Source organism: Zosterops lateralis, assembly GCF_965231275.1.
Source record: "Zosterops lateralis genome assembly, chromosome: 10".
Lineage (NCBI taxonomy): Eukaryota > Metazoa > Chordata > Aves > Passeriformes > Zosteropidae > Zosterops > Zosterops lateralis.
Window position 1 is genome coordinate 1,809,281 of NC_139770.1, and position 26,048 is coordinate 1,835,328.

The 26,048-nt window shown below is 42.6% G+C and overlaps 2 protein-coding genes across 5 annotated transcripts in view; one reads left to right on the top strand and one right to left on the bottom strand.

Moving 5' to 3' along the window:
- The window catches only part of SMC4 (structural maintenance of chromosomes 4), a 29,130-nt gene extending 7,228 nt beyond the window's left edge, over positions 1 to 21,902 (top strand). For 3 of the 4 annotated variants that reach the window (XM_083868632.1, XM_083868634.1, XM_083868633.1), the window contains exons 6-24: positions 9,645 to 9,809; positions 10,441 to 10,568; positions 10,769 to 10,909; positions 11,597 to 11,747; positions 12,022 to 12,186; positions 13,251 to 13,484; positions 14,007 to 14,192; positions 14,855 to 15,016; positions 15,153 to 15,378; positions 15,464 to 15,543; positions 15,827 to 15,979; positions 16,068 to 16,194; positions 17,034 to 17,223; positions 17,733 to 17,877; positions 18,442 to 18,615; positions 19,037 to 19,219; positions 20,097 to 20,329; positions 20,745 to 20,928; positions 21,560 to 21,902. In XM_083868632.1, coding sequence (XP_083724758.1) covers positions 9,645 to 9,809; positions 10,441 to 10,568; positions 10,769 to 10,909; positions 11,597 to 11,747; positions 12,022 to 12,186; positions 13,251 to 13,484; positions 14,007 to 14,192; positions 14,855 to 15,016; positions 15,153 to 15,378; positions 15,464 to 15,543; positions 15,827 to 15,979; positions 16,068 to 16,194; positions 17,034 to 17,223; positions 17,733 to 17,877; positions 18,442 to 18,615; positions 19,037 to 19,219; positions 20,097 to 20,329; positions 20,745 to 20,928; positions 21,560 to 21,748 — 3,216 coding nt within the window. In that variant the 3' untranslated portion in view covers positions 21,749 to 21,902. Of the gene's footprint in view, positions 1 to 9,644; positions 9,810 to 10,440; positions 10,569 to 10,768; positions 10,910 to 11,596; positions 11,748 to 12,021; positions 12,187 to 13,250; positions 13,485 to 14,006; positions 14,193 to 14,854; positions 15,017 to 15,152; positions 15,379 to 15,463; positions 15,544 to 15,826; positions 15,980 to 16,067; positions 16,195 to 17,033; positions 17,224 to 17,732; positions 17,878 to 18,441; positions 18,616 to 19,036; positions 19,426 to 20,096; positions 20,330 to 20,744; positions 20,929 to 21,559 lie in introns of those variants that run through there. The other variant, XR_014590791.1, reaches the window with a different exon arrangement.
- An 88-nt stretch (positions 21,903 to 21,990) lies between these two features.
- On the bottom strand, positions 21,991 to 23,792 carry TRIM59 (tripartite motif containing 59). The gene is made up of 2 exons (XM_083868243.1): positions 23,348 to 23,792; positions 21,991 to 23,239 (listed from the first exon to the last, which is right to left on the bottom strand). The coding sequence occupies exons 1-2, from the start codon at positions 23,675 to 23,677 to the stop codon at positions 22,295 to 22,297; spliced, it is 1,275 nt and encodes a 424-aa protein (XP_083724369.1). The 5' UTR covers positions 23,678 to 23,792; the 3' UTR covers positions 21,991 to 22,294.
- Between the last annotated feature and the right edge of the window lie 2,256 nt (positions 23,793 to 26,048).

Sequence of the window (26,048 nt, forward strand, 5' to 3'; positions counted from 1 at the left end):
CCAAGAGGGAATTGTCCTCCTGGCTGCAGGATCCGTGCCTGTCCCGCATTAGCAGCACGTAAATATTGGCGTGTGACAGAAACCTTCAACCCCAATATTCTTGTGCTGCTTCAGCGTGGCAGAGACTCAGCAACTGGGGCTGCTTTTATCTCAACTCCATCCAATCCATCCAATCTTCATTTCAGTCTCAAGTGTTTCATTGTTTAATCTCCTCTTGTCTGCAGCTCTCATGGTTTTACTGAGCAAGGAGTGTGGAAAAATGAAGTGTGCATAAAATAAGTGCAAGAAAAAAAAAATCTCCTGAATTGTGTTTGTTGTTCACCAGCTCTAGAAGTAGCAGATTTATAATTAATTACAGTTTACAGCCCATAATGTAAAAAATAATCTCAATTTGTCAATAGAATATCATTTATATTCCTGTTTGACCTTCAGAGACTGAGCCTTGCATCTGTTTGCTGTTTTAAAATCAAGCTGAAGGAAGCAACATTAATTATTTTTCTAGTTTTTAAATAATGAGAATTTTGCTACGTTGCAGCCAGTTAAAATATAAATTAAGCAACAAGTATTTAAATATTAATTCCATTAAATAACTATTTCTGCCATTACCTGTAATTACTAATAAATCCCAAATCTCCTCTGGCCTAGAAATCAGTGATCACTGGGAGCTTCCCAAGGTCTGAAATGTTTTAACAGAGTTTATTTTAGGCCTTGTTCTGTCAAAGGAGCTTCCAGTTCCCCTCTAAAAAACCAAAATATTTAAAAAACTTGTAGCTGGGTGGCTGTGCTTGCTTCACTTCCTCCAGGCTTTCTGTGCAGTCCTTTTTTTACAGCTACACCCACAAAAAGAGGATATCTCTGTTTGCAAGTCTCCATGCCAATTAATTATTTCCTCCAACACTTTATTCCTGTGTTTTCTGCTTCAAAATGGAGCGAGAAACACCTCCAAGAAAACAACTTGGAGTAAATACATCCCTTTTTATTTATTTATTTATTTTAATACAGTTGTTTTAAATTCTCATTTTGCCAAAATTTCCAGAAGGGAGAAATGTAAAATGAAAGATGGAGCAGGGTGGGAATGCTGGGGCAGAGATACTCAAAGCTCAGAGTTTGAGAACACTGGGAGCAGGGGAGGGGAGAAACATTTGGAAAAGAATACTTGATATCTTAATTTATTTTATTTTTTTTTCTCCCCAAATGGGATTTATTTTCTTCTCCCACAAATTGTTTCAATGAGGGGAGCATCCCTTTTTTTCCTAAAAGCTGCAATTTCAGGCTTTCCACCCTACAAAGGGAAATGGAGGAAAAAAGAGCAAATATTAAACCATAAGCCAGAGTTTTCCCACCATCATTTTTCTATTTGATCCCACCAGGCTTTGTCTGAGAAACTGCCCTGAGATTTTCTGCTTTTTTTAGCCTTTCTGACTGAGGGCAGGGCCTTTGTCTTTGCCTTTTTAAAGTGAAATCCACTGATGTGACTGTCCAAAATTCAGCATTTCCACTTGGGGAAATATAACAATATTTTCCACAGAATGACAACAAAACTTCAACCCCCAAATCCTAAAATTTACAGTTAGAAAGAAATAAAACCAGCTAAGGCTGTGGATAGTTATCACAAAAATTGCATTTTCCCCTCCCTAATGATTTCCAAATTATTTAAAATTGAAGGGATAAGTAACAAGTTTATTTGGCTTTTTCTCGTTTTTTAAACAGCAAAACTAAGAGTTTAATTAAACTAAGTTTAACCAACTATTTCTCACTTATTTTAAGTTATAAATCTGATTTTTAACTATATCAATAGGGTGTAATTAAAACATTTCATTTGTACTCCAGATTTTGTGGGAAAATATTAATTAAGGATTATCAACTGCTGATTTGGGTGTGTGACAGAACATTTGCTGTCACTACTAAAGAAAATATTGTAGGAGAACTTGTCCTACATGTAGTAACAACACCTTCAGAGCTTTGATTTTATCTTGCTCACATAATTGCCATTACTCAATGGAAAATATTTGCTTCTTTAGAAGACTGTTTCAGGGTTTTTTTTATTTTATTTTATTTTTGCTTGCTTTTCCCCCTTTCACCCCCTATTTTGCAGTGGTTTTCTGCTGATTTTGGTGCTTTTTTTAGGGTAAAATTTGAAAACTGAATTTTGATCTAAGTATTTATGCTGATGCCAAAGTGAAAATAGTCAAATCAAAGTGTTGCTGACTTTTTGTGAATAACATCACAAAAAAAAAAAAAACCCAAAAAAAACACCAACTCACCTGTGGGACAACAGAAAATATGAGAATAATTGAGAAAAATGGCAAATTTTGTGCCTGAATTTGCAAATTGAAATAAATCTGCTTTTAAAATCCTTCTGGTTTCAATGGGATGTTGCCAGCACAGAACAGGAGGAGTTTGTCACTTCTGAGATCCTCAACTCCAACACTCCTTAGTGCATGGTTTTTAATCAATTACCCTGTGTGCTTTTAATACTTCAGGAATAGACAATTATTTAGCATTATTATAATAATAATTATTTAAAATTATCACAAATTAGTTGCATTTTGAATCAGCTTGAAACCAGGAAAAAAACCAGCATCTTCTCACTTAAAAAAAAAAAATAAAAGAGAATTAGGGGGGGAAAATTTGGCACCTTGGTGCAGCTTTTCTGTCTTCCACACCTTCCAGGAACTTGGAGAGGTGTAAAAAACAACAAATAAAATAATGTAGTTTTCACTGAAAGCCTTGGAAGCCTTACCCAGAGTAAGTATTGCTGCTGTTCTCTGCACTGACTCCTCTGAAAGGTTAAATTAAAAAATCTCAGCCTCTTCCTCCTGCCTCTTTTCCTCTAAAGAATGAGGAAAAAAAAAAAAAATGGGAGCACTGGAGGAAATATCAGATTTGGGAATCCAGGGGGAGAATATTTATTATCTGGGATGGGCAAAGGTGAGAAGCAGAGTCACCAAAAAGGGTGGAAAAGCCAAATAAAGATGCCCAGGTGACCCCCCCCTTTGCACACAAATATTGCAGAATTCATTCTGTATTCACAGCAGCAAACTTCTGAATTGATCTGAATTTATTTCACAATCTTACAAACAAATTAGAATTGTTTAAAGTAATTTTATCCTAATTACAGTTGTATTTCACTTGGATATATTTGATAGATTTAATTAAAATATTCTCCTGTAATCTTAGGGCTAGATCTTTGTAATCTTTGGTGTATTTTGTAACTGATTTGGAGCTCAGTTTTATCCCGTGGCAAGATGAGGTTGCCAGGAAGGAAATTCAGGTTTTTCACCTTCTCCGTTGTGGGAGTCACTTCCAGGGGAGTGGGGAGGAAATGAGGGACAGAAACCAGAAATCCCCAATTGTTGGGGGCTGTGCTCCTGATGGGACACTGGAGTTGAGGCTATAAATGGGATTATAAATGAAATTATTAAAAAAAAATCTGTGCTGCAGCATTGGGGGTGAAGAGAGGCTTGTTCCTGGAGGAAATTCTGCAGAAAAACATGGAAAAATGGGAGGAGAAAAATCAGTGATAATTGAATAATTTCTTTACAACACACCAATAACAAATTAAACATTGCAGGTTGGGTTTGCCAATTCCTGACTTAAATTCCAAAGTGACTCTGGGTTTGCATTCACTTTGTGCTTTTATATTAAACACAGGATTGTCCTGAAAACTTCTAAACTGATTCCCAGAATGCAGAAATTGTAGTTTTGTGCAAACAACTGAATGTTGTATAAAGGCTCAGTCTGAGATTTGCCTCATCTCTGGCCAGTGGTGACACTGGAGATTTTTATATAGAGATTTATTTTTTATTTGATTTTTATTTCCCACTGAGTTTTCCTGGAAAGGAAAAATTTTTGGTGCTTTTTTTTTCCCTCTTGTATATTCAACTCCTGTGGTGAATATAAAAAATTGAAGGGTAAAAATGAGTTAGGACTGCAAGCATTAAATAATAACAAAAATAACATGGAATTACAGGAAAAAAATCCCAAAACAATCTGTTCTAACTTCCCAAAACTGTGTTACAGCAGCAGAATAATGAGGTTATGGGAATATTTGGTCTCTCCATCCATGGATGCAGAATTGGAATTCATGGGCAAAGCTTTGTGAGATGGGATAAAATAAATAAATAAATTGAAGATACAGAAATTTAGGATTTATTTTTTGCCATTATTTCCTGTACCTCTGCTTAAAAATGAGAGTTACCATTGTGGTAAAGTGGAGGGAAAAAATCCTAAATCCAAGTGTGAGCAGGTAAAAGAAAAATTTAAAAACTGAAATCTGGGAGAGGAGGTGAAATCAGTGGAAGTTGCAGGCAGGAAAAGGAAAACACTTGTCTCATTTTGCTGCCTAAAGGCTTTTTGTGGAGAAAAACGCACTTTTGGTACCTTTTTTATCAAGAAATTGATGGCACAAAGCAGCCAGGAAATAAAAATGTAGCAGGGAAATAAAATTTTACAACTTCCAGGCTGCTTTTTGCTGTAAATTTTTCCTCCCCCTTGGCTTTTGCTGCAGTTTCAGGTTGTGTCAGGCAGGTGGAATTGGAGCAGTAAATTTGTGGTTCTGCTCTCTGTGTGTGCAGGAGGGGGGTAAAGAAACAAAGGAAAAACAAGAATTAGCCTTAATTTTTTTTCTCTTTTCAATCTCTAGAAAAACAGCTTTATAATAAATATTCCAGGTGTTTTAATGGGATTTTCCTTCCCTGTGTCATTCTGGCTTTGCTGCTTGTGATGCTTAAGAGTTTTCAGCTCCTTCTTCATTTCCATTTATTTTGATGTTTGAGAGAATTGAAACATTTCTGTGCTCTGGAAAACAGAGGAAAATATAACTTGACTTTTATTAAGAGAAGTTTGACCTGTGCTGGGTCACTTTTGTCTCCAATTCCATGGTAAAAAGTTAAGAAAATAATAGAAATTGGGGTGTAATTTGAATGAAAATGGTTTTTTTTTGACATTTGGACAAACAAATAGCTCTGGCTGCTCTGATCCTCCACAAAAGTGTGAGTTTAAGGTGTTTTTTACATTAAATTTTAATTACTCATGCATTTATAGTACTATTTCATCACAAATCTTCCTTAATTTTGTGATGATTGATAAATTAAATCATGTCCTAATCACTGCATTCAGATATGAATTCCATTTTATTATGTAATACCATAAAAATGCAAACTGATTTATGTAATCATTTGATTTAGAAAGCAAATATTGTGAAATTCCAATATTAAGGCATTATTACTGTTAAATATTAAGTTACAGATAATTGGAATTGTGCTGGAACAGGTGTTATGGTTAAATTACAGTAAAGTTTGCTGAGACTCAAAGATTTTGGTCTCAATAAAAAAAACCTTCCTTTTATGGGGGTTTAAAAACCCTTAAAAACTTTTCTGTTATAAAAATATACTGAAACTGCTCAAATATTACTCTGAATTTTAAAAAAATTGTCTAAAAAATACTAAATATTCTTAAAAACACCAAGTATTATAGTCACAGTTGTAATACATTAATTTTTCTGGTGGTTTAATGAGATTTGAAAACAAATTTATATATTTTGACCTGTCCCCAACTAGGGCAGGTTTTCCTGATCCCATATTGTTACATTTTCCAGGAAATATTTTCTCTAAAGCCGTTTCTGCTGAGCACAAGTGTGATTTTCACTTCAGTCAGATGTCACATTGCTCCACCTCTGATTAGTGATGGAGGAAAAAAAACCCCAAAACCTAAACCACCACAACTGCACCACGAAATTCCCCTCCAAAACCACCCAAAGTTCCCTGAGCTGCTGCCCCGGGCACGGTGCCTTCCCACCTACTGAATTCTAAGTTCTCCCAAAGTTCTCAGCTTTTTAAAAGCTGACCTTAAGGCAGCAGAAATTGAGAATCCAAAATCTTGGAAAAATGTTTTTACCTCCTTGGTGCCATAATTATTCACAATTATATCAATTTATAATTGTCAAAGAGCTCTGGGAGTGCTGCAGTGATAGTTTAACAAAAAATCAGGATGTTCAAGGTGTTGCTTTCCCAAAGCTTTATCCCAAATATTCAGAGATGAAAAGAGGAAACAATAATTAAAACAAATATCTTCAGAAACAACTTTTGCTGCCCAAGGGATGGATGGGATATGGGGAAGGAATTTTTGGCTGTGAGGATGAGGAGGGGCTGGGCTGGAATTCCCAGAGAAGCTGCCCTTGGATCCCTGAAGTGTGTCCAACACACCCTGGGATAGTAAAAAGTGTCCCTAAAGTTCCCTTCCAACCCCAAAAAAGTGTTATTTGTTCTTCATGAAGAGCTCTCAGGTTGCTGTCAGTAATTTTTCAATGCCAGACTCTTGTTGCCATCTCTGTCTCCTCCACAGCAGAGTTTTAGGATGGGATGTGGTGTCTGGATCCCAAAACTGCCCCACAATCCCAGTTACAGCACTTGGGGCCACTCACACTGCACAGCTTTGGGAAACCAGAGCCAGGCCCAAAGGGAAAGAGGAAGGTTCTGGAACAGAGCTCAGCAAATGGGAATTGCCTCTGTAGGATCTCATTTCTAGACCACAGTTTCAGGAAAAACCTCAGGAGTGGGTCAGACTTTCCCTTTATCAAGCAGTTAGACAACCTTGTTTAAAATTCCAGTCCAGAAAACATGGGATAAACTTAGGTTAGAGGGTCAGCTCTTTTCCTCCTTTTAGAGAGAACAGTTATTGTGGGTAAATTCAGAATTTTAAACTGCTGCTTGGGTTGCCAGTCCTGAAACTTCTTTTAAATTTTCCCTCTTTACTTAGGAACAATAAAAAACTAAATTGAGGAAGTATCTTAAACGTCAAAGAAACACGGGTTCCAAATTCCAGCAGTTTATTCCTCATGCTTTTCACCAAAGGAGCCACTTCCAGCTGAGAAAAGCTCTTGCCTTATTTTACAGCCTGGTCTCCAAGGGGATTTGTCCTGATTTGCCCCAGGGCTCAGCTGATGGTTTGGAAATGTTTCCCCAGATGAGGAGCTGGTGCTGTAGATTCCCTGTGGTTGTTCCCTGAGGAATTCTGTGGGAGCTGCTGCAGGAGCTGGAATTGGTTTTAGAGCTGAGTGTAGAACCTTCCCAAAGAATGGTGGGGATGGAAATGTGGGATTGCAGGATGGTTTGGGTGGGAAGGGACCTTAAATCCCATCCATTCCACCCCTGCCATGGCAGGGACACCTTCTACTGTCCCAGGGTGTTCCAAGCCCTGTCCAGGCTGGCCTTGGACATTTCCAGGGATCCAGGGGCAGCCACAGCTTCTCTGGGAATTCCAGCCCAGCCAGGAATTCCTTCCCAAAATCCCATCCAGCCCTGCCCTCTGTCTATGTGAGGTCATTCCCTGTGTCCTGTCCCTCCAGCCCTTGTAAACAATCTCTCCATCTTTCCTGCAGCTCCTTCAGGCACTGCAAGGTCACAGTTCAGTCGCCCTGGAGCTCCTCCAGGACAAATCCAAGGCTGGTTTATTCCAGGATTTTTTCCCTCGTGTGGATATTTGGTTCCTTGTTGGCATCACCCATGGCTGGGTGTTGACTCCATTTTGATTGTCTGAGCAGAGCCTCCATTTCCTTTTTGATTTTCCACTTTTCTCCCTGTCCTGAATCCCTGAACCACAGGGAGACAACTGAGGGCAGGAATTGCAGAATTGCAGAGGTTCTGGTGGCAGCCCTGGCAAAGCTGGGGGTGACAGTTTTGAGGAGCTGCCCGAGCTCCTTTTTTCCCCCTCATTGCTCAACAAATGTCTGCCTGCCCCGCCTTGGTTTCACTTTCACAATGTCCGAGCTGCTCCAAGATTCACAAAGAGCAAAAAGGTTTGGGGGTTTTAAATTCGTCATTCAAAAAATGGATCAAGTAATGAGCGCTGGTAATTAATTAGGAGACACTTAAATAATTTTTAGCAATTGGAAAATCTGTTTGCTCTGTTAAACATTGTCAAGAGAAACAGGTACAGCCTTTTCACTCTCCTTTATCAATTTAAGGAAACCTTAAACCTTTTTCTTTTCTGGAAAAAATTATTTTAATTTTTTTTTTCTGGAATCCTTTTATTTCTTAAATCTGGGCTGATCTAGACAGATTTCTTTATATATTAATAAGTAGTAGAAATATTAAATAATACTTAATCTTATTTAGTTAATAATTTATAAATATACTTATTTTTACCCTCAATAAGAAAACAATTCAAGAACTCACATTAATAAGCTACAGAGAAACCCCACAACTGCATCATCATCTTTCTTAGAGGTGGTTAATTATATTTAGCCAAATAATAAAAATTTGATTAATTTTTTGCTTGTCCATAATTGCCATTTTCCCCTGTTAAATCCAAGGTGGGTTTGTGATTTACAACACTGAACATGAGGGCTGCAAACCCAGTGCAGAAACCTCTCAGTCCTGATCAGCATTGAGTTAAATCTTTCCTGTGATTGTTTTCTTGTGGATGTAAACAGAGGAAATGCTTTAATGCAAGAAGGAGAAATCCTTCTGACAAGCCCAGAATAACTGAGGAGGTTTTGCACAGTTTCCTCCCCCAGGAGCTGGCAGGGAGGTTTTGGGGAGAGAACCCACATTTTTATGGCAAGAGAGCAAATGGGTATTTGGGGTTTTGTACAATCCAGCAGCAGTTATTCCCAAACTGATTGTTTTGCTTTTTTGAGATGTGCAAGAAATAAAAACAAGAGTTGGGTTGTGGGTTTTTTGTCTTTCAGACCTGCAGCAGTAACACAAACTGTCCTTGTCACTGGCTCTGTTTAATCCTTTCTGAATCTTATTTTTGAAAATTCAAATTATTTTTAATACCACCTCAATCACTTAAAATTAATGCGGTGCATAAAGGGAAATGACACAAAGGAACCCTCATACCTAAAGAATCCTTTTCTTTCTCCACCAAGGAAGCCTCAATTAAATGAATTACAATTCCAGTTCATCCATCAGCCAGGATTTTATGGACTTTCTGCTTCTAAAGAGACTTTTCAGGGACTTTAATCCTTATTAAACTCTTGCCAAGGACCTGCTTTATTCTATTCTCCTTTTTTTAGCTTGGGGAAACACATTTTGAATCTTTTAGAGAACGAAGGAACGGTCAGACCTGAAGGGTGGAGGAAATGGAGAAATGGAGAGGAAATTTCTCTTCATTCTGATCTCTGTTATCCCAAATAAATGTGAAGGTTGGACTCGATCTTGGAAATCTTTTCCTTAATGTTCTTAATGATCCTGTGATGAACCTTAATGATTCTGTGATATTCCAGTTGGAATAATTTTGATTGCTGCCTTCTATAACATCTGTTTGATGAGAATTCCATAGATTTTTTTTTCCAGAATACTTTCCCCATCCCAGAAAAAAAAAGAAAAGAAAAGAATCACCTTGTGGCAATTTACGACACGAAAGAACGACAGGTTGAAGCGGGGAGCAAAAGAAGGGCAGTTTATTATGATTTGGGGTTTAAATAGGATTTAGGATTTGATCAAGGATTTGGGAGATGAGGGGAACACCTCTCTGACCCCACTGGTGAATTCAGCATTCCATCACAGAGAGGGATGCGAAAATGATCTAATTTTGTTTTATGTTACATTCATGAGAGACTCCACTAGAAATACGCCAACAAGATTATCAGCAAGTTAAAAAATCAGAACATCACCACCCACCTTTTATTTCCCAAGGGGGAGGTGGAGCAGATTGCCATGATGAAGCCCAAGGGGCAGACGGAGCACGACGAGGGGATGTTGGAATATCTGGAGGATTTGATCGGCTCAGCGCGGCTCAAGGAGCCCATCCACACCCTGTGCCGGAGGGTGGAGCTGCTCAACGAGCGCCGCGGGGAAACGGTGAGTCTGAACCTCCTGGGGCATCACCCCACTGCCCCCAGCCATGGGGAGACCCCAACCACACAATTCCTGCTGCCCAACCTCCTGTTGTTACCTTTTATTGGTGTTAAAAGGGCTAAAAAAGCTCTAAAATCAAAGTTCGTTTTCCTCGATATGGCCGTAGTTAAATCTTGTGGCAGAATTGTTTTAGACAACACATGGAGTTGTAGAATTAAATTTAAAATGGCCATTCAGAAGGTTGAGATGAAGGAAATCATCATAAAATTGCCTTGCAGAGGTAATTCCTATGGTAGACTTTTAAACAACACCTGGAGATGCAGGAATTATATTAAAAATGGTCATTCAGAAGGTTGAGATGAAGGAAATCACCATAAAATTGCCTTGCAGAGGTGATTCCTATGGCAGACTTGTTTTAAAGGTGAACAACACCTGTAGCTGCAGAAATTAAATTAAAAATGGCCTGTCAGGAGGTTGAGATAAAGAAAATCATCATAAAATTGCAATGCAGAGGTAATTCCTGATACCATTTTTCCAGAGGATTCATATCCTACAAAAGGGTTGGAATTTTCTCCTCATGGTTTTCTCCCATAGTTCTGGCCCTACCTCAGCCCTGCCCTTTTGTTTTCTCCAGTTAAATCGAGTTAAAATAGTGGAGAAAGAAAAGGATGCCTTGGAAGAGGACAAGAATAAAGCCATTGAGTTCCTTTGCTTGGAAAACCAAATATTTAAGGAAAAGAATCAGCTCTGTCAATATTACATGTAAGTAATTCCCAGGGTTGGCTTTAATGAGATTGGGCTGCTGTTAAACTTTGCTTCTAATCTCTAATTAGAAATATTCTCCAAATTATTGTTATTTTTTGATGCTTTACATAATCCTGTTGTTACACTGAGAATTGGAACTAGAAATTCATTGTGAAGATGGAGAAAAGTGAGAATTTCTTGTTGTTTTCTTTTCCCAGCCATGACCTAAAGAAACGAATAAATGACCTGGAAACGCAGAAAGAGAAAATTAATGAAGAAACTAAAAGTATTAATGAGAAAAGCAGTAAACTTGCAGAGGAAACAAAAACCAAGAATAAAGCTTTGAAAGAACTTGAGAAGTGAGTACTTTTGGCATGTGTAGTACCACATTTTATATGTTTCTCACCAAAAAAAAAATTATCTGATGAGCAGAGTCACTTCTGGTACATCTAAATACACAAAGAAGGATTTAAATTAATGCACAAAAATAAATTAAAAGCACAAAAATAGAATTCACATTGGTTTGATTTGGTTCTGGGCAAGATTCACAATTACAATAAGAAAATGTCTGGTATTTTTAATGGATTTAAAATATTTCTTTATATTGATTGTACAAAAAAAAAATTAAAAATATCTTTTAGATTTACAACCCTAATCCTCAGGGACATGGATTTGGGATTTTTTCCCTGGTTTCCTCATGAATCATTTATGCATAAATTGTGTTTTTTAAAAATGCTTTGCTTGGGTGCTGATTTTCAATCCAGCTGCAATATTGACCTCAGGGAATTACTGAGGAGAGATGGGAATTCTCAATTCTGTCAAGAAAAAAAATTGAAAATTCCTGAAAATATGTTTAATATTGCTTGGGTAGTTGATCTTTTTCTGATGAAACATCATATTTCCAGAGAAAATACTGGGAATATAGTGAATATTGGATATTGTTTATCAGAAAACAAGAGTAATACTAGTTAAATTCTTCATGTTGACTTATTAAACCAAGCTTAATAAACCTGTATGAAACATTTTTTTTTTCTTTCTTCCTTCAGGAAATACAATAAAATCACGAAGTTCATAGAGGAAAATAAAGAAAAATTCACTCAGCTGGATTTGCAGGATGTGAAAGTGAGGGAAAACCTCAAACATGCCAAGAGCAAGGCTAAAAAACTGGAGAAGCAGCTTCAAAAGGACAAGGAAAAGGTAAATGGATCAGCTGGGTTGGCTTGGAAAAGTGCAACTAATTGTGGGAGAAAATGGGAAGAGCACAAAGAAAGTGGGAAAAGGGAGTTTGAATTGTTTTAATCAGATTTTTTAAGTCATTAAATCTTTTTAAGTGAGAGGTTTTCACTCTATGAGTGGATCTGGGTGATCCACACTTGGTCATTGAGAGCTGTTGGGGTCCTTTGGATGGAGGAGGGACTCAGGAATTGCTGTCCCAGGGGGAGAGGAGGCTCAAAGTCCTTTCCTGGTGCAGGTGGAGGAGCTGAGGAACGTCCCCTCCACGAGCACCAAAACCATCGAGGACGCCACGGCCAAGAGGGAGCAGCTGGCCAAGGCCAAGGACAAGGAGGAGGCCAAGCTCAGGCAGGTCCTGGCCAGCCTGCAGGAGGAGACCAAGGGAGTTCAGAAAGAAAAAGAGGTTTGGACTTCACTCTTCTCAAAAAAACCAACAGCAGGCACTTGTAAAATGCCATTTATTGACAAAAATTACATTAATTTTCACAGTTCCTCCTCTCAGAGGAGCCTCGGTGGGAAATTAATCTGAAATGAATAATTACAGCTGAACCCTTGGCTGCTTTTTGAGTGCTCGAGCATCATCAAGTAGCTCATTCATAGATTTAATATAAATAATACACTCTGATTTTCTGCCACCAAAATATTTAAGCCCATGGTGTTATTTAAATAAATAAAGATATTTTGGAATGATTTGTTCCCAGCCTTTCCCACATTAATAGTGAATTAATGGACAACTATTTAACTATTTATTTGGTTATTGCTGGTGGTGATGTTCAGTACCTGGAGGCTGGAAATTTATCCTGTAGATTTGCAGGGTTGTTTTTTTGTCCTTGAAAATGTGGATTCTCCATGGATTTGAGCTGTAACTTAGCTCAGTGTGTAGAGCTCCTCCCACCTTTCAGAAAACAACACAATGTATGGAAATACTCTGTGATAACTCCCTGAAGTTCTTTCTAATTAAGAAAAGCCTTGTTAACCCATTAATGTTAATTAACAAAGAAATGCTGCTTCTCCCAGAGAAGAGAAGTGTTTCCTGGTGCCAGGGCTGGAAAAGCACATCCCATCGCTGTTCCCTTGCCCAGCTGAGGGGCTGAGCTGGAAAAGCACATCCCATCCCTGTTCCCTTGCCCAGCTGGGGGGCTGAGCTGGAAAAGCACATCCCATCCCTGTTCCCTTGCCCTGCTGAGGGGCTGAGCTGGAAAAGCACATCCCATCGCTGTTCCCTTGCCCAGCTGAGGGGCTGAGCTGGAAAAGCACATCCCATCCCTGTTCCTTTGCCCAGCTGAGGGGCTGAGCTGGAAAAGCACATCCCATCCCTGTTCCTTTGCCCAGCTGCGGGGCTGAGCTGGAAAAGCACATCCCATCGCTGTTCCTTTGCCCAGCTGAGGGGCTGAGCTGGAAAAGCACATCCCATCGCTGTTCCTTTGCCCAGCTGAGGGGCTGAGCTGTCCCTGGGTGTCTCTGCAGGGCAAGGAGAAGGAGCTGATGGAGTTCAGCAAGGAGGTGACCGAGGCCAGCTCCAGGATGGAGATTGCACAGTCAGAGCTGGAGCTCTACCTGAGCAGGTACAACTCTGCTGTGGCCCGGCTCAGCCAGGCTCAGGAGGCCCTGGGGAGCACCTCCAGCACCCTGAAGGAAAGGAAAGCTGCCATCAAAGACATCGCTGGGAAATTGCCCCAGGCTGAGCAGCAGCTCAAGGAGGTGAGACTTCACTTTCCTATTTCATTCCGAGGCACACACAAACCAAAGGCCCACTCTTCCCTTTGGTATTAGAAATAAACCATGACCCATCTCTAAAACAACCTTGAAAAGCTGCTTTCTAATACTCATTTTGCTAGTGGAGCAAATATTGGATTTCAAACTTGCTTTGTTGACTTAAATCCTACATATCCCTGCAAGGGAATGGATTTAATTTCACACTGAGGGGTGGCTGCAATCCTGAGGCCCTGGCACAGTTTCCCAGAGCACTGTGGCTGCCCCTGGATCCCTGGCAGTGTCCAAGGCCAGGTTGGAGAGGGTTTGGAGCAGCCTGGGACAGTGAGAGGTGTCCCTGCCATGGCAGGGGTGACACTGGAGGAGCTTTAATGTCCCTCCCAACCCAAACTATTCTTCAAATTTCATTTCTTGCTCCTCAATCATTCCCTAAAGAACAAAACCATGCATTGTCAACTCCCTGAATCCAGCAGCTTTTGGGAGGCTGAGCCAATATCTTTGAACCCCCAGAAAGAGGATGCTCTGGAGAAACTGGGAAGGGAAGAATCCGGGGCCAAGGATCTCGTGAGAAACCTGCGGCGAAAAGTAGAAGAAGCCAAAAGTTCTTTAGCGCAAAGTCGCAGCCGAGGAAAAGTGCTCGAGGCTCTGCTCCAGCAGAAGAAACGTGGGAATATTCCTGGTCTCTATGGGAGGCTGGTAAGTTCTAGAAGGCCATGAAAATTTTAGTGTTGAACTTAAGAGGAGCTGAGTGGTGTTGCTGTGACAAAGTGTGGGATGCCTCACTTCCCTGGCGTTAGGAATTTGGAGAGAGATTCTTCTCTTCCCTGGCATTAGGAATTTGGAGAGGGATTCTTCTCTTCCCTGGCATTAGGAATTTGGAGAGGGATTCCTCACTTCCCTGGCATTAGGAATTTGGAGAGGGATTCCTCACTTCCCTGGAATTAGGAATTTGGAGAGGGATTCCTCACTTCCCTGGCATTAGGAATTTGGAGAGGGATTCCTCACTTCCCTGGCATTAGGAGTTTGGAGAGGGATTCCTCACTTCCCTGGCATTAGGAGTTTGGAGAGCAGAGCTGTAAATCCTGTGGGCTTGCTGTAAAATCAAATATTTTTCAGTTCTTTCCAAGCAACGTTGGTTTAAAGTTCTGAAAATTCAGAGCTGAGTTTTTCATTCCTGTTGCACATCAGTGTCATTGTAAAAGTGCTGGTTCTGTATTCTGCAGCTTTTTGTCCAAAGAGAATTATCTTTGCTTCATAAAAATCAGTTTATTCAGCTTTTAAAAAGTGCATTCATGGATTTACTGGGACAGAGCTCAAAGAGCAGCTCAGGTGCCAACTCATCAGTGTTTGCCCCTCAGGGAGACCTGGGAGCCATCGATGACAAGTACGACGTGGCCATTTCCTCGTCCTGTGGGGCCTTGGATCACATTGTTGTGGACACCATTGACACTGCCCAGGCCTGTGTGAACTTCCTGAAGGCTGGAGGCATTGGAGTTGCCACCTTTATAGCCCTGGACAAGGTGGGAAAAAAAAATCATTTTACTGTTAATTGTACTCTAATTCCATTGGTTTTAAAGCCTTAATATCTCATAGAATAACAGCATGAGCTCAATGTTTATCCCAAAGATTGATTCCTTGTTTCCTGTGTGGGTGTAGATGGCTGTGTGGGAAAAGAAGACACAGAAAATCCCAACTCCCGAGAACGCGCCGCGGCTCTTTGACTTGGTGAAGGTGGAGGACCCCAAGGTCCGCCTGGCCTTCTACTTCGCCCTCAGGGACACCCTGGTGGCCAAAAACCTGGAAGAAGCCACCAGAATAGCATTCCAGAAGGAGAAGAGGTGGAGGGTGGTAACCCTGCAAGGACAGATCATCGAGGTGTCAGGTACTGCAGCTCCATTGGATGCACTTTGTGGGTGATACCAAAGCCCAAGGAGTTCTCTGACCTCTTCTCATCCTTTTTTCTGTAGGAACCATGACTGGTGGGGGAGGAAAGGTCATGAAGGGCAGAATGGGCTCCTCAGTAGTGATGGATATCTCAGAAGAAGAGGTGAGTACATCATGGAAATGGAATTCCAGCAGAATTCCCTTTGTTTGGGCAGTTCTGACACACATGTGCCTTTCCAAGCAGCATGAGCAGGAGCAGTGTGGGATGGAGGATAATTACAAAGGGTTACAAAGTCAAAATTCCCCGTGTTGGCAGAGGTTACAATGCTTTGAAGTGCATTTTACTCCACTCTCTCCTGTGTTTTAAGAGCTGTTGAGCACAGGGATGAGCCCTGGCTTGGTTTTGTCGTGGTGACACCAATAAATAATCCTCTCATTCTGTGTAGATCAGCAAAATGGAATCCCAGCTGCAGAGGGATTCCCAGAGAGCTGTGCAGTGTGAGGAGCAGAAATCCCAGCTTGAGGAAGCCATAAGGAAACTGCAGCAGGACATTCGGGAGATGAGGAACACCTCAGAGAAATACACAGCCAGTATCCAGGTGAGGATTCCTGAGCCCCACACAGGCCTGGCTGCTGGCAAGGAGTGTTCAAGGACAAGATTCCAGCCCAGTTTTGTTTTCTCTGCAGGGATTTTCTGAACAAGAAATTGATCTCAAAAAGCAAATCAAAGAACTCGAAGCCAACGTTGCTGCTGCTGCTCCAGACAAAACCAAACAGAAGGAGATGGAAAAAGCCCTCGATGGTTATAAAAAAGGTACATTTTGTGGAGAGGAAATTAGAGATAAAAGCTGTAGTAAGGAATGGGTTTGGGTTGTGCTTCAGTTCCCTGTCTTAGTTTGGGACCTTGTTTTTTAAGGTGCTTCTTGAGATTAGAGAGTAAAACCCCTTTTCTGTGTAATTGTTGGAGTTGATGTTTCAGTCAAGCTAAACTAAGCAGAATTTCAGTATTTTGTTTCTGTGCTTAGATTTTTGTGGTTGTATCACACATTCATAGGGAAGCTTAGTTCAATTAGAATTGTTAATGAGGAGGTAATGATATAAAAGTCCAGCAAAGGTTTTTGCCAGGCTCTTACCAGGCTCTGCCATGAATCTAAAACAAATCCCTGTATGTTTTGTGGGAACACATCCCTTTTGTGCAGTGATGCTGTTCACCAGGGGCAGGAACTACACAGTTACACCAACTCCAGGGAAATGCTGGTGACCAGTTCTTAAAATCTTAACTTTTGAGCATCTTCCTATTAACTAAATGCAAAGAATGAGCTTGGAATAACTTCTAATGCCCCACCTCATATATTTCAGCACTCTGTGTACATTAACTAATCCACGTGGAGTGGTTTTTGTGGCAGTAGAGCAGTGGCAGAAAGAAGTGGCAGGATTTTGATGTTTGTCACAGTCAAACCCATTGAGTTTGTCTCAGTTAAGTCATAACTGTTTGTCACAGTTAAACTTGTCACAGCACAGAGAGTCTGTGCACTTCTCAGTGGAGGAACAGAGCAGAGGTTCCATGTGAAATCCCTTCCACCACTTCATCCCTTCAGTGCTGATGTCCCTGAGCAGCCCAGGGCTGCCCTTAACTCCCTTTTCCATGCCCAGATTATGAGTGTGTGGCTGAGAAGGCCAGGAAGATGGAGGAGGAGGTGAAACGGCTGCACCAGCTCATCATGGACACCAACAACCAGAAACTGAAGGCTCAGCAGGACAAAATTGATCAGCTTGACAAGGAGATGGATGAATGTTCCTCAGCCATCACCAAGGCCCAGGTGGCAGCCAAGACTGCAGAGAGGTACAGCACAGGGAGCTCACTGTACTCATTCGCTGTCTGTGCTCAGGGAGGGAAAGGGAAGGCAAATCTTGTACTTTCTAATAGTTTAAAAGTCATATTTCATCAGCATTTCTCTAGTATTTGCCTGAATTATTTCTCTAATGTTGCCTAAACTGTAATATTCAGGATAAAGTCCAAAATAGCACTCAGCTGGATGTGCTGTAACAGTTCAAACCTGAAGGGACTGAATTTATTAGGAGGTCTGTCAGGAAATAAAATGAGATCTATTTTTTATGGGAATTCACCAATCCATAGAGAGTCCAACCTCTGAAAAGAAGAAATGAAGTCATTTAGTGAGGTCTGGCTGCTGAGGAAGACAACTTTATTTTCCTTGGATCCCTCTGGAGTGTGGGAGTTGGTGCCTAAAGCAGCACTTGCTCCTTGCTGTCAGTGGGGTTGTGCTCCTGGGGTATTTCTGTGCTCTTTGCCTGGTGTGAGGTGCACAGAGATCCCTCCCTGTCCCTGGGCAGGAACCTGAAGAAATCAGAGGAGGCTCTGAGGCGCACGGAGAAGGAGATGGAGGAAAACGAGAAGGAGATGAAGAAGTTGACAGCAGAGCTAACAACGCTGGAGGATAAAGCCACCGAGGTGATGAACGAGTGCAAACAGGCTGAGGTGAGTCCTGGCACCACTCTGGGCTCCAGGGAAAGCAGGAAAAGGAATTAAATCCTCCCTGGATCCCACTGACATCCCACTCTCTCTGCAGAGCAACCAGGCTGTGACAGTGGTGTGGTTTTATTTTTTATACTCACCTGGAAATTTATCCTATTTAGGAGAAAAACTTACACCAGGTTTCTCCAGAGAAATTGCTGGGTTTAAAAGTTGCTTAAACATATAATTTTTTTCCACTTATCTGAGATTTTCCTGTCTAGGTTTCTGTGAGAGAGGAAAAAACCAGGATGGTTGAAATGCTTTCAAATAAATCTAAGATTTTATATCTTTCTCTAATTAGCTAAAAATGAGTGTAGGATCTATTTGATCCAGATCTGGAATGAAAAAATAAACTGCAGCATTTTCTCAGTCATTCCAGAACTCAGGGATCAGTTATAGATCCAGGAATATTTATTTATTTCCATCAATAACCATGAGTAAATTAAGTGAAAACAGACTTTTCACCCAAACATTTTATAAGTGATTGATTAATGCAATTTTGGGGGTATTTACCATTTTTCTATTCAGGAAGTCTTGCCAGGAGTGCAGGAAGAGCAGAAGAATTTACTCCAGGAGGTGAAAACTATTCGGGATGCTGAACATGCCCTTCAGAGTGAAGCTCTGAGCATCAAGCTGAAAATTGAACAAATCGACAGCCACATTTCCACCCACCAGGGGAAGATTAAATACTGGCAGAAAGAGGTAGGGGATGGTTTAGTTCCTGAAATTTAAATCAGAGAATTGTGGGATGGTTTGGCTTGGGAGGGACCTTAAAGCTCATCCTGATCCACCCTCAGGGACACTTTCCACTGTCCCAGGGGCAGCCACAGCTGCTCTGTGGATCTCTCAGGATGAACTCATCCCCTTAGAAAACACAGGATTTGGGAGAAAATTCCTCTTCAGATCACAGCTTACTGCTGTAAATGCAGGAACATTAATAGGATAAAAGGATATTTATTCTCATTTTCACATCCTGTTTTCGCGGGACTTGTGGGAAGAACCTTGGAGTGTTTGGAGATTGAAGCTTCCCTGTCCTAACCCGGCAAAACCTCATTTTAGAAACAGAACCTGAAGTGCCCCACGTGTTAATTAGAGCTCTCCACGCCCTGTGCTTTGATTGCAGATCTCCAAGTTCTCCCTGCACGCCATCGAGGGCCAGGCCCCCGAGGAGCTGCGGGCGCTGAGCGAGGAGGAGCTGGAGGCGCTGCAGGAGCCCGACGTGCTCAGCAAGAGAATCGCCCTGCTGGAGGCGCAGTGCCACCAGCTCCGCCCCAACCTGGCCGCCATTGCCGAGTACAGGAACAAGGTAAAGCTGCTGCCAGCCCCGGGGGACGGCAAAACAGGCCCTGCTCCTCCTCCTTCCTCTTGGGAGCCTGGAATACGCCTGTTCCTGTTGTTACCAACTCTTAGAAAGTTGTTTTGAAGAATTTCCACAGTTTCATTGTCAGGCGACAAGAAGTTCCTGGGTGATCTTCAAGTTTTTTCCAGCCTGAGTAATTCCATGATTTGTGGGTTAGTTATCTTCTTTTCTGTTAGAGCCAGGATCAAATGCTTGAGAGATGGTGTTTGTGTTCAGACTCAGATGTTTATTAATTCTTATCTATATATATGTATCTATCTATGTTCTTATTTTCCTGGAAATGTTTATTTATTAGAGTCAAGTTTTCACAGCAAAGACAGACACAGCTGTTTATTAATTCTTATCTATATCTATCTATCTATCTATCTCTATATATCTATGTATATAAATATATTCTTATTCTCTTTGGAATGTTTATTTATTAGACTCAAGTTTTCACAGCCAAGACAGACACAGCTGTTTATTAATTCTTATCTATATCTATCTATCTATCTATCTATCTATATCTATATATATTCTTATTCTCCTGGGACTATTTATTTAATAGAGTCAAGTCTTCACAGCCAAGACAGACACAAAACACCAGGATTTTTCCTTCCTCACATCAGGAATAGTGAGCCATTCAACAGATGAAATATTTTTTTATTTTGACACAGGTTTGGTTTTTTTGTTTTCCCTCACAGAGATGGAAAAAGAGAGACAGATTTGGGGGTTTTGTTTTAGGGCTGTTAGCCAAGCTGGGGAAGAGGAAAAGTGGTTTAAACTCTAAAGGGAGGAGGCAGCTGCTCTAAGTGCCCTCGGGTTTGGATGTTTTCCCCTGCAGGAAGAGCTGTACCTGAAGCACGTGGGGGAACTGGACAACATCACCAGCGAGAGGGACAAATTCAGAGAGGCCTTTGAAGAGCTCAGGAAACAGAGGCTGAATGAATTCATGGCAGGGTTTAATGTCATCACCAACAAGCTGAAGGAGAACTACCAGATGCTCACGCTGGGAGGGGATGCTGAGCTGGAGCTTGTGGACAGTCTGGATCCCTTCTCAGAGGGAATCATGTTCAGGTTTTCAAAACACTTCATATTCTATCCAGTTTTAATCATCATAGTCTTTTTTTTAACCTGTTGTTAAACTAAATGTTCACTGATCATCAGTGAACAGGCTCAATGTGGGCAAACAGTGACAGGAACCACAACTTTTTAGCTCTCAGATTAATTTCTTTCTCTTGGAGAAATCAGGAATTAAAAGAGTTGGAAAGCTTTGAACTCCTTTCCCAGCATTTCTTATTTCCCAGGTCACTGTTCTGCCTAGGGAATGATGGCAGTGCTCTGTCAGAACTGCTCCCAGGAGAAATTCCTGGAGTTCAGCTGGGAAAGGCACAGGGGGGTGAGGGGCTGCAGCTCCTGCAGGAACAGCCCCGTGGTACCCTGAGCTCAGGCAGGATCACAACTGACAGACCCAACTCCTGCTCTCTTCCAGTGTCCGGCCTCCCAAGAAAAGCTGGAAGAAAATCTTCAACCTGTCAGGAGGAGAGAAGACCCTGAGCTCCCTGGCCCTGGTGTTTGCCCTCCACCACTACAAACCCACCCCTCTGTACTTCATGGACGAGATCGACGCTGCCCTCGACTTCAAAAACGTCTCCATTGTGGCCTTTTACATCTATGTAAGTAAATTCCTCCTGCCCTCAATGTTACATCTATGTAAGTAAATTCCTCCTGGCCTCAATTTTACTTCCATGTAATTTCCTCCTGGGATGGTCCCCTCCTCCTCCAGAAGGGACAAGGTGTCACACACAGTTCCAGGCAGATTGAAGCTCTGGGATGCTGCAGTTTCACTCTGGAACACACACAGACTTCTCCCCCCAAACCATCAGTTATTATCAGAATACACAACCTCAGCTGTTACTGATGTCTCCATGGATCCAAGCTCATCATTTCCCGAAATTCCTTGGATTTATACTCCCCATCAGTGTCTTTGATCTATATCTTAATTAGTAGTAATTAATTTTTTTCATGCCTTTAAAAATTCTGCCCTTACCATATTTAATCAAAGCAAACCACTTACACAGCTCCAGTTCAGGTAATTAAACCTGAATAAAACTGAATATTCAGGGTTATAATTAACTGCAGTTTGGGAAACAGGTGGCAAAGATTAGGAGCAGCTACTTCAAACTGGGGAATCACTTGGAAGTTCTTTGTCTGCAGCTGCAGTTTTAACCTTGGCTCTGTGTGCCCCACCAGCACAGAGGGGATTTAGGGAATGCCAGGCACTAACACAAATCATTTCTGTTTCAGGAACAAACCAAAAACGCCCAGTTCATCATCATCTCCCTGCGGAACAACATGTTTGAGATTGCAGACAGATTAATTGGGATTTATAAAACCCAGAACACCACCAAAAGTGTGGCCACCAACCCCAAAATCCTGGCTGTGAAAGGACTGGAGGAGCTTGGCCTCCCTGCCTGCAGTGTAGCCCAAAAATAGGCAGGAAGAAACTTCCATGGCTGCTGTTTCTTTTTGTCTGGTCTAATTTTGTATTGTAAACTATGTTTTGTAAATTTTGAATAAATTTTGTAAAAAATTTGATCTTGTTAATATAAACCCAGCCTCAATAAATTCCACTTTTTGAATGTCATGTGAAAATTGAGGAAAGGGAGATGTAAATTGCTGAAAAAGAAAGTTGCATTGGGTTTACCAGGGGGCAGCACCAAAGACACAGACACCAATTTAAGGACTCAGTGTAATTTACTGTAATGCAAAACTGCCAAGAATTACAGCAGAAGCTCAGAAATGCACCTGATCTTTGGCACAGAATTCCAGGAGGATGTTAAGGACTGAATTCCAAAATTGTGGATCAAGGCAAAACTCACCACTCGTCACCTTAAGTGGATCAGGGCTTTAGTTCAGAGGAGATCCATGCAATGCAGCAAAGGAAGGATATGGAAACACAACAAGTGTAGAGCTCTGACAGTGCAGCTTTTAAACAGAAATTGGAAATAATGCTGGATTGCTGCACTAGGTGTTTTCAATCTAATCAAAGGAGTAAGGAAAAAGTCTCCTGCACAACTGCAGAGGGAGGGTAGAAGTGAAGCACAGCTCCCACACTCTGTCCTGCAGGTGAGTGCAGAAATCTGGAAAAATCCACCTCAGGAATTTCCAGAGCTGCACCAGAGGAGCCGGGATGGCACCAGCAAAGAAATCCTTGAGGCACAACACCAAAAGTGGGATCAGGATGAGCAGAAGAACGTTTGGGTCAGTAAGAGCAGCCTGGATGTCAGCAACAACAGCCCAGAGTGCGGCTGAGCGCTGCTCTCCAAAGCCTTGGCCCTTGGGAACCAGGTGGAGCTTTGGAACGTGGATCCTGTGCACCTTTCCCAGCTCAGTTTTAGACCAGGTGTCCTGCAGCACCTTCTCCATCCTCGGGTGAATCTCCACAGGTTCAGGCTCTGGGAGCTGCTTCTGTCTGAGGGCCTGGAGCCTGAGCTGCAGCCCGTCCAGCTTCTCCAGGAAAAGCAGCGGGGACTCCTCCTCCTGCACAGCTGAATGCAGCTCCTTCAACTCACTCTCTTCCAACTTCACCTTCTCCACCTCCTCGATGAGGGGATCGTATTTCTCCGAGATGCTGCCGTCCAGTTCATCCAGCGCACCCAGCAGAGCTTCCTTCTGCCTCTCCAAGACATCACCGAGTTCCCGAAAATACCTCAGCACCGCCTCCCTGTCGCTCCGCGCGGCCTCCTGGCACCGCGCCTTGTCCTGCCGCAGCCTCTCTGAGCACAGCCTGGAGCGGGGCTGCTCCTGCAGCTCCTGCAGCAGCCGGCCCGAGGCCTCCCTGCCTTTCCTGTAGGCGCTCTGCAGGTCATCGATGGCGTGCCCGCGGTGTTTGCCGATGGTGATGCACTGGGCGCACACCAGCCGCCGGTCCTGCAGGCAGTAAACGTTCAGCGGCTGCTGGGGGTGTGCCCTGCACGTCCCCGCCTCTGCCCCAGCCCCAGCTCCAGCCCCAGCCCCGGCCCGGGCCGCCTCCTCCTCCTCCTGCTCCTGCTCCCGCTCCCGCTCCTGCTCCTGCCGCCACTTGTCGATGACGGCCTGGAGGGCGAAGTTGACGGGCAGCGCCTCGGGGCCGTGGGCGGGCAGGACCAGCGGGGCGCGGCAGCTGGGGCAGCGCGGGGAGCCCCCGCACGGGCTGGAGCGCAGGAGACCCCGCACGCACCGCAGGCAGAAGGTGTGCGAGCACAGCAGCAGCCGCGGCTCCGAGAAGATCTCACAGCAGATGGCACAGGTCAGCTCCTCCTCCAGCCGCTCCATGGCCTGCGGGGACACACAACACACAGAATGAATCACAGGATGTGGAGGTTGGGGGAGGCCTTCAGGATGATCGAGTCCAACCCAGCCCTGACACCTCAACTGGGTCATGGCATTGAGTGCCACATCCAGTCTGCTTTAAACACATCCACCACCTCCCTGGGCAGACTATTCCAGTCTTTAATCACTCCTTCCGTGAAAAACTTCTTCCTGATATCCAACCTATATTTCCTACATTTCCCTTAAGACTGTGTCCTCTCCTTCTGTCAGTGCTGCTTTGGAGAACAAACAACCCTCACTCACCTCTGCTCCCACAAACCCCAACAATGCACCTGAATTTTGGCACAGAATTCCAGGAGGATGTTGAGGACTGAATTCCAAAATTGTGGATCAAGACAAAACTCACCTCTCCTCACCCTAAGTGGATCAGGGCTTTAGTTCAGAGGAGATCCATGCAATGCAGCAAAGGAAGGATATGGAAACACAACAAGTGTAGAGCTCTGACAGTGCAGCTTTTAAACAGAAATTGGAAATAATGCTGGATTGCTGCACTAGGTGTTTTCAATTGAATCAAAGTAGTCAGGAAAAAGTTTCCTGCACAACTGCAGAGGGAGGGCAGAAGTGAAGCACAGCTCCCACACTCTGTCCTGCAGGTGAGTGCAGAAATCTGGGTAAATCAGCATTTCCTCACTGGGAATTCCCCACCTCAGCAATTGGGGCAGAAAAAAAAAAAAAAACAACCCAAAATGGACATGAGCAATGGTTCACAGAATTCAGCAAATTCCAAGCTGCACTCAGAGCATTCCCCCAGCCATATTCACATCATCCATATCCAACCCTTAAAAATCCAGGAAAAGCAGCAATCTGCCACCAGACACAGTGGAAAACAGTGGTAAAAGCCAGAAGTAGAATTTCTAAATAACCTCAGAGCAATGGAAATTTTCTCCCCCCAGGAGTAACATTTTCAATGTGAACAGAAGTACAGAATTTTTTTCTCTCCCCCTCTGGTTTCAAATGTTCCTTTTGTAACATAAAATAGTCATGAGTGCATTAAACAGTCCCATTTAGCAGCTCTCTCAAGGCTCTGGCACAGAAAGTCCAGCTCAGCAGCCCCCACACACACCACCACAGCAGGAACCACTCCGGGGTTACTTTAAGCACAAAACTAAAAAATGAACTTTCACTTTCCATTCTCTGCAACGTTGCTTTGTTCTATTTCCCAGCTGAGTGAAATCACACTGCAAAATTACAAGTAACAGTAACACTAAAACCTGTTTTCCTAAAAATTATAATAATCCTGGTTTTCTTCCTGCTAAAAGATAGGGAAATTAGTACCAAATTTCCTTCTCTTTGTGCCACAGTTTCCTGCCCCCTTCACCAGCTCCAGTGAGCCCTGTGGACTTTGCCACACTGCAGAAAAGAATTGTCAGAGCATTCAGGATCAAAGGCCATCAATGTTTGATTTATGGCAGGAGGAGCTCCAGCTTTGGAGGAAGAAAAGAGGAAGGGAAGAGAGGAAAAGCTCAGGAGGGAAATTTCCTTCCCAAAGAACACACACCCAACCTGCCTGAGCTCTGGGAAGGGCGAGAGGAAACAAATCCAACTGCCAAGGAGTTGTTTGCTGCCAGAAAAACAAAGGAAAACCTTCGCAAACCCGATGGGAATTTGGGCCGGAATCAGCAGCAGGTTCGGCTGTGAGCCCCGGGCACCCCCCGAGGGAACAGCCCTGTTTATTCTGTTTATTTGTTATTCCTTCACGTCCCAACAACACCTGCAAAGCTCAGGTTTGCTCTGGGCACACGGTGTTTTCTCACTTTCTTCCAGACAAAGGAAAAGGTGGAAATCCTGAAATTCAGTTTCATCCGACACTTCACGGAGGAAACTGATTCATTTACTGATTCATTTACTGATTTATTTACTGATTTATTTCCACCTGCAGACTGGATTGAACAGATTGGAAACAGGCTGGGAGCACAAGGGAAAGGACAGAGGAGACACCGCAGAGTTCAGCAAACAACAAAAAGTTTTCCAGGGATTAAAAAAACCCCAAAAAGCAGCAGAAAGCTGGGAAATGCTGGTTTTATCTGCCACAGCATCCACACTGCTGGGGAATACAGTGTTTAGGGAGATAAATAACTGCTTTACAGGGCAATCCCATTGTGCTCTGAGAGGTTAAAAAGGTGAATTTGGCACTGGTAAACCTCCCCAGGAAGGGGAACTGCCATTCTCCTGCTCAGCAAAGGAAACATCAGCTCTGTCCTGAGGATGGGACACTCCAACGGTGCTGAACACAAACCAGGGATGTTCTCTGCCCTTTCATGTCAGAGAGATTTCAGTGCCAGCCTTGGCTGGTGACAAATCCACAGCCTTTTCACTCAACTTTCACACTCTGCCTCAAAACTCAGGGATTTTTCGAGACCGGCACAGGCATCACTTCAATGAAGACTTTTACAGTAGGAACTTATTCTGGTAATTTTAAACC

What these genes read in the sequence shown, in the direction of transcription:
- TRIM59 (XM_083868243.1), bottom strand. Translation starts at nt 23,677, where the DNA reads ATGACCCAGTTGAGGTGTCAGGGCTGGGTTGGACTCGATCATCCTGAA. An exon ending in TCAACTTCGCCCTCCAGGCC is followed by an intron (nt 23,240 to 23,347) that starts GTCATCGACAAG and finishes GCTGGGGCAGAG; the next exon opens with GCGGGGACGTGCAGGGCACA.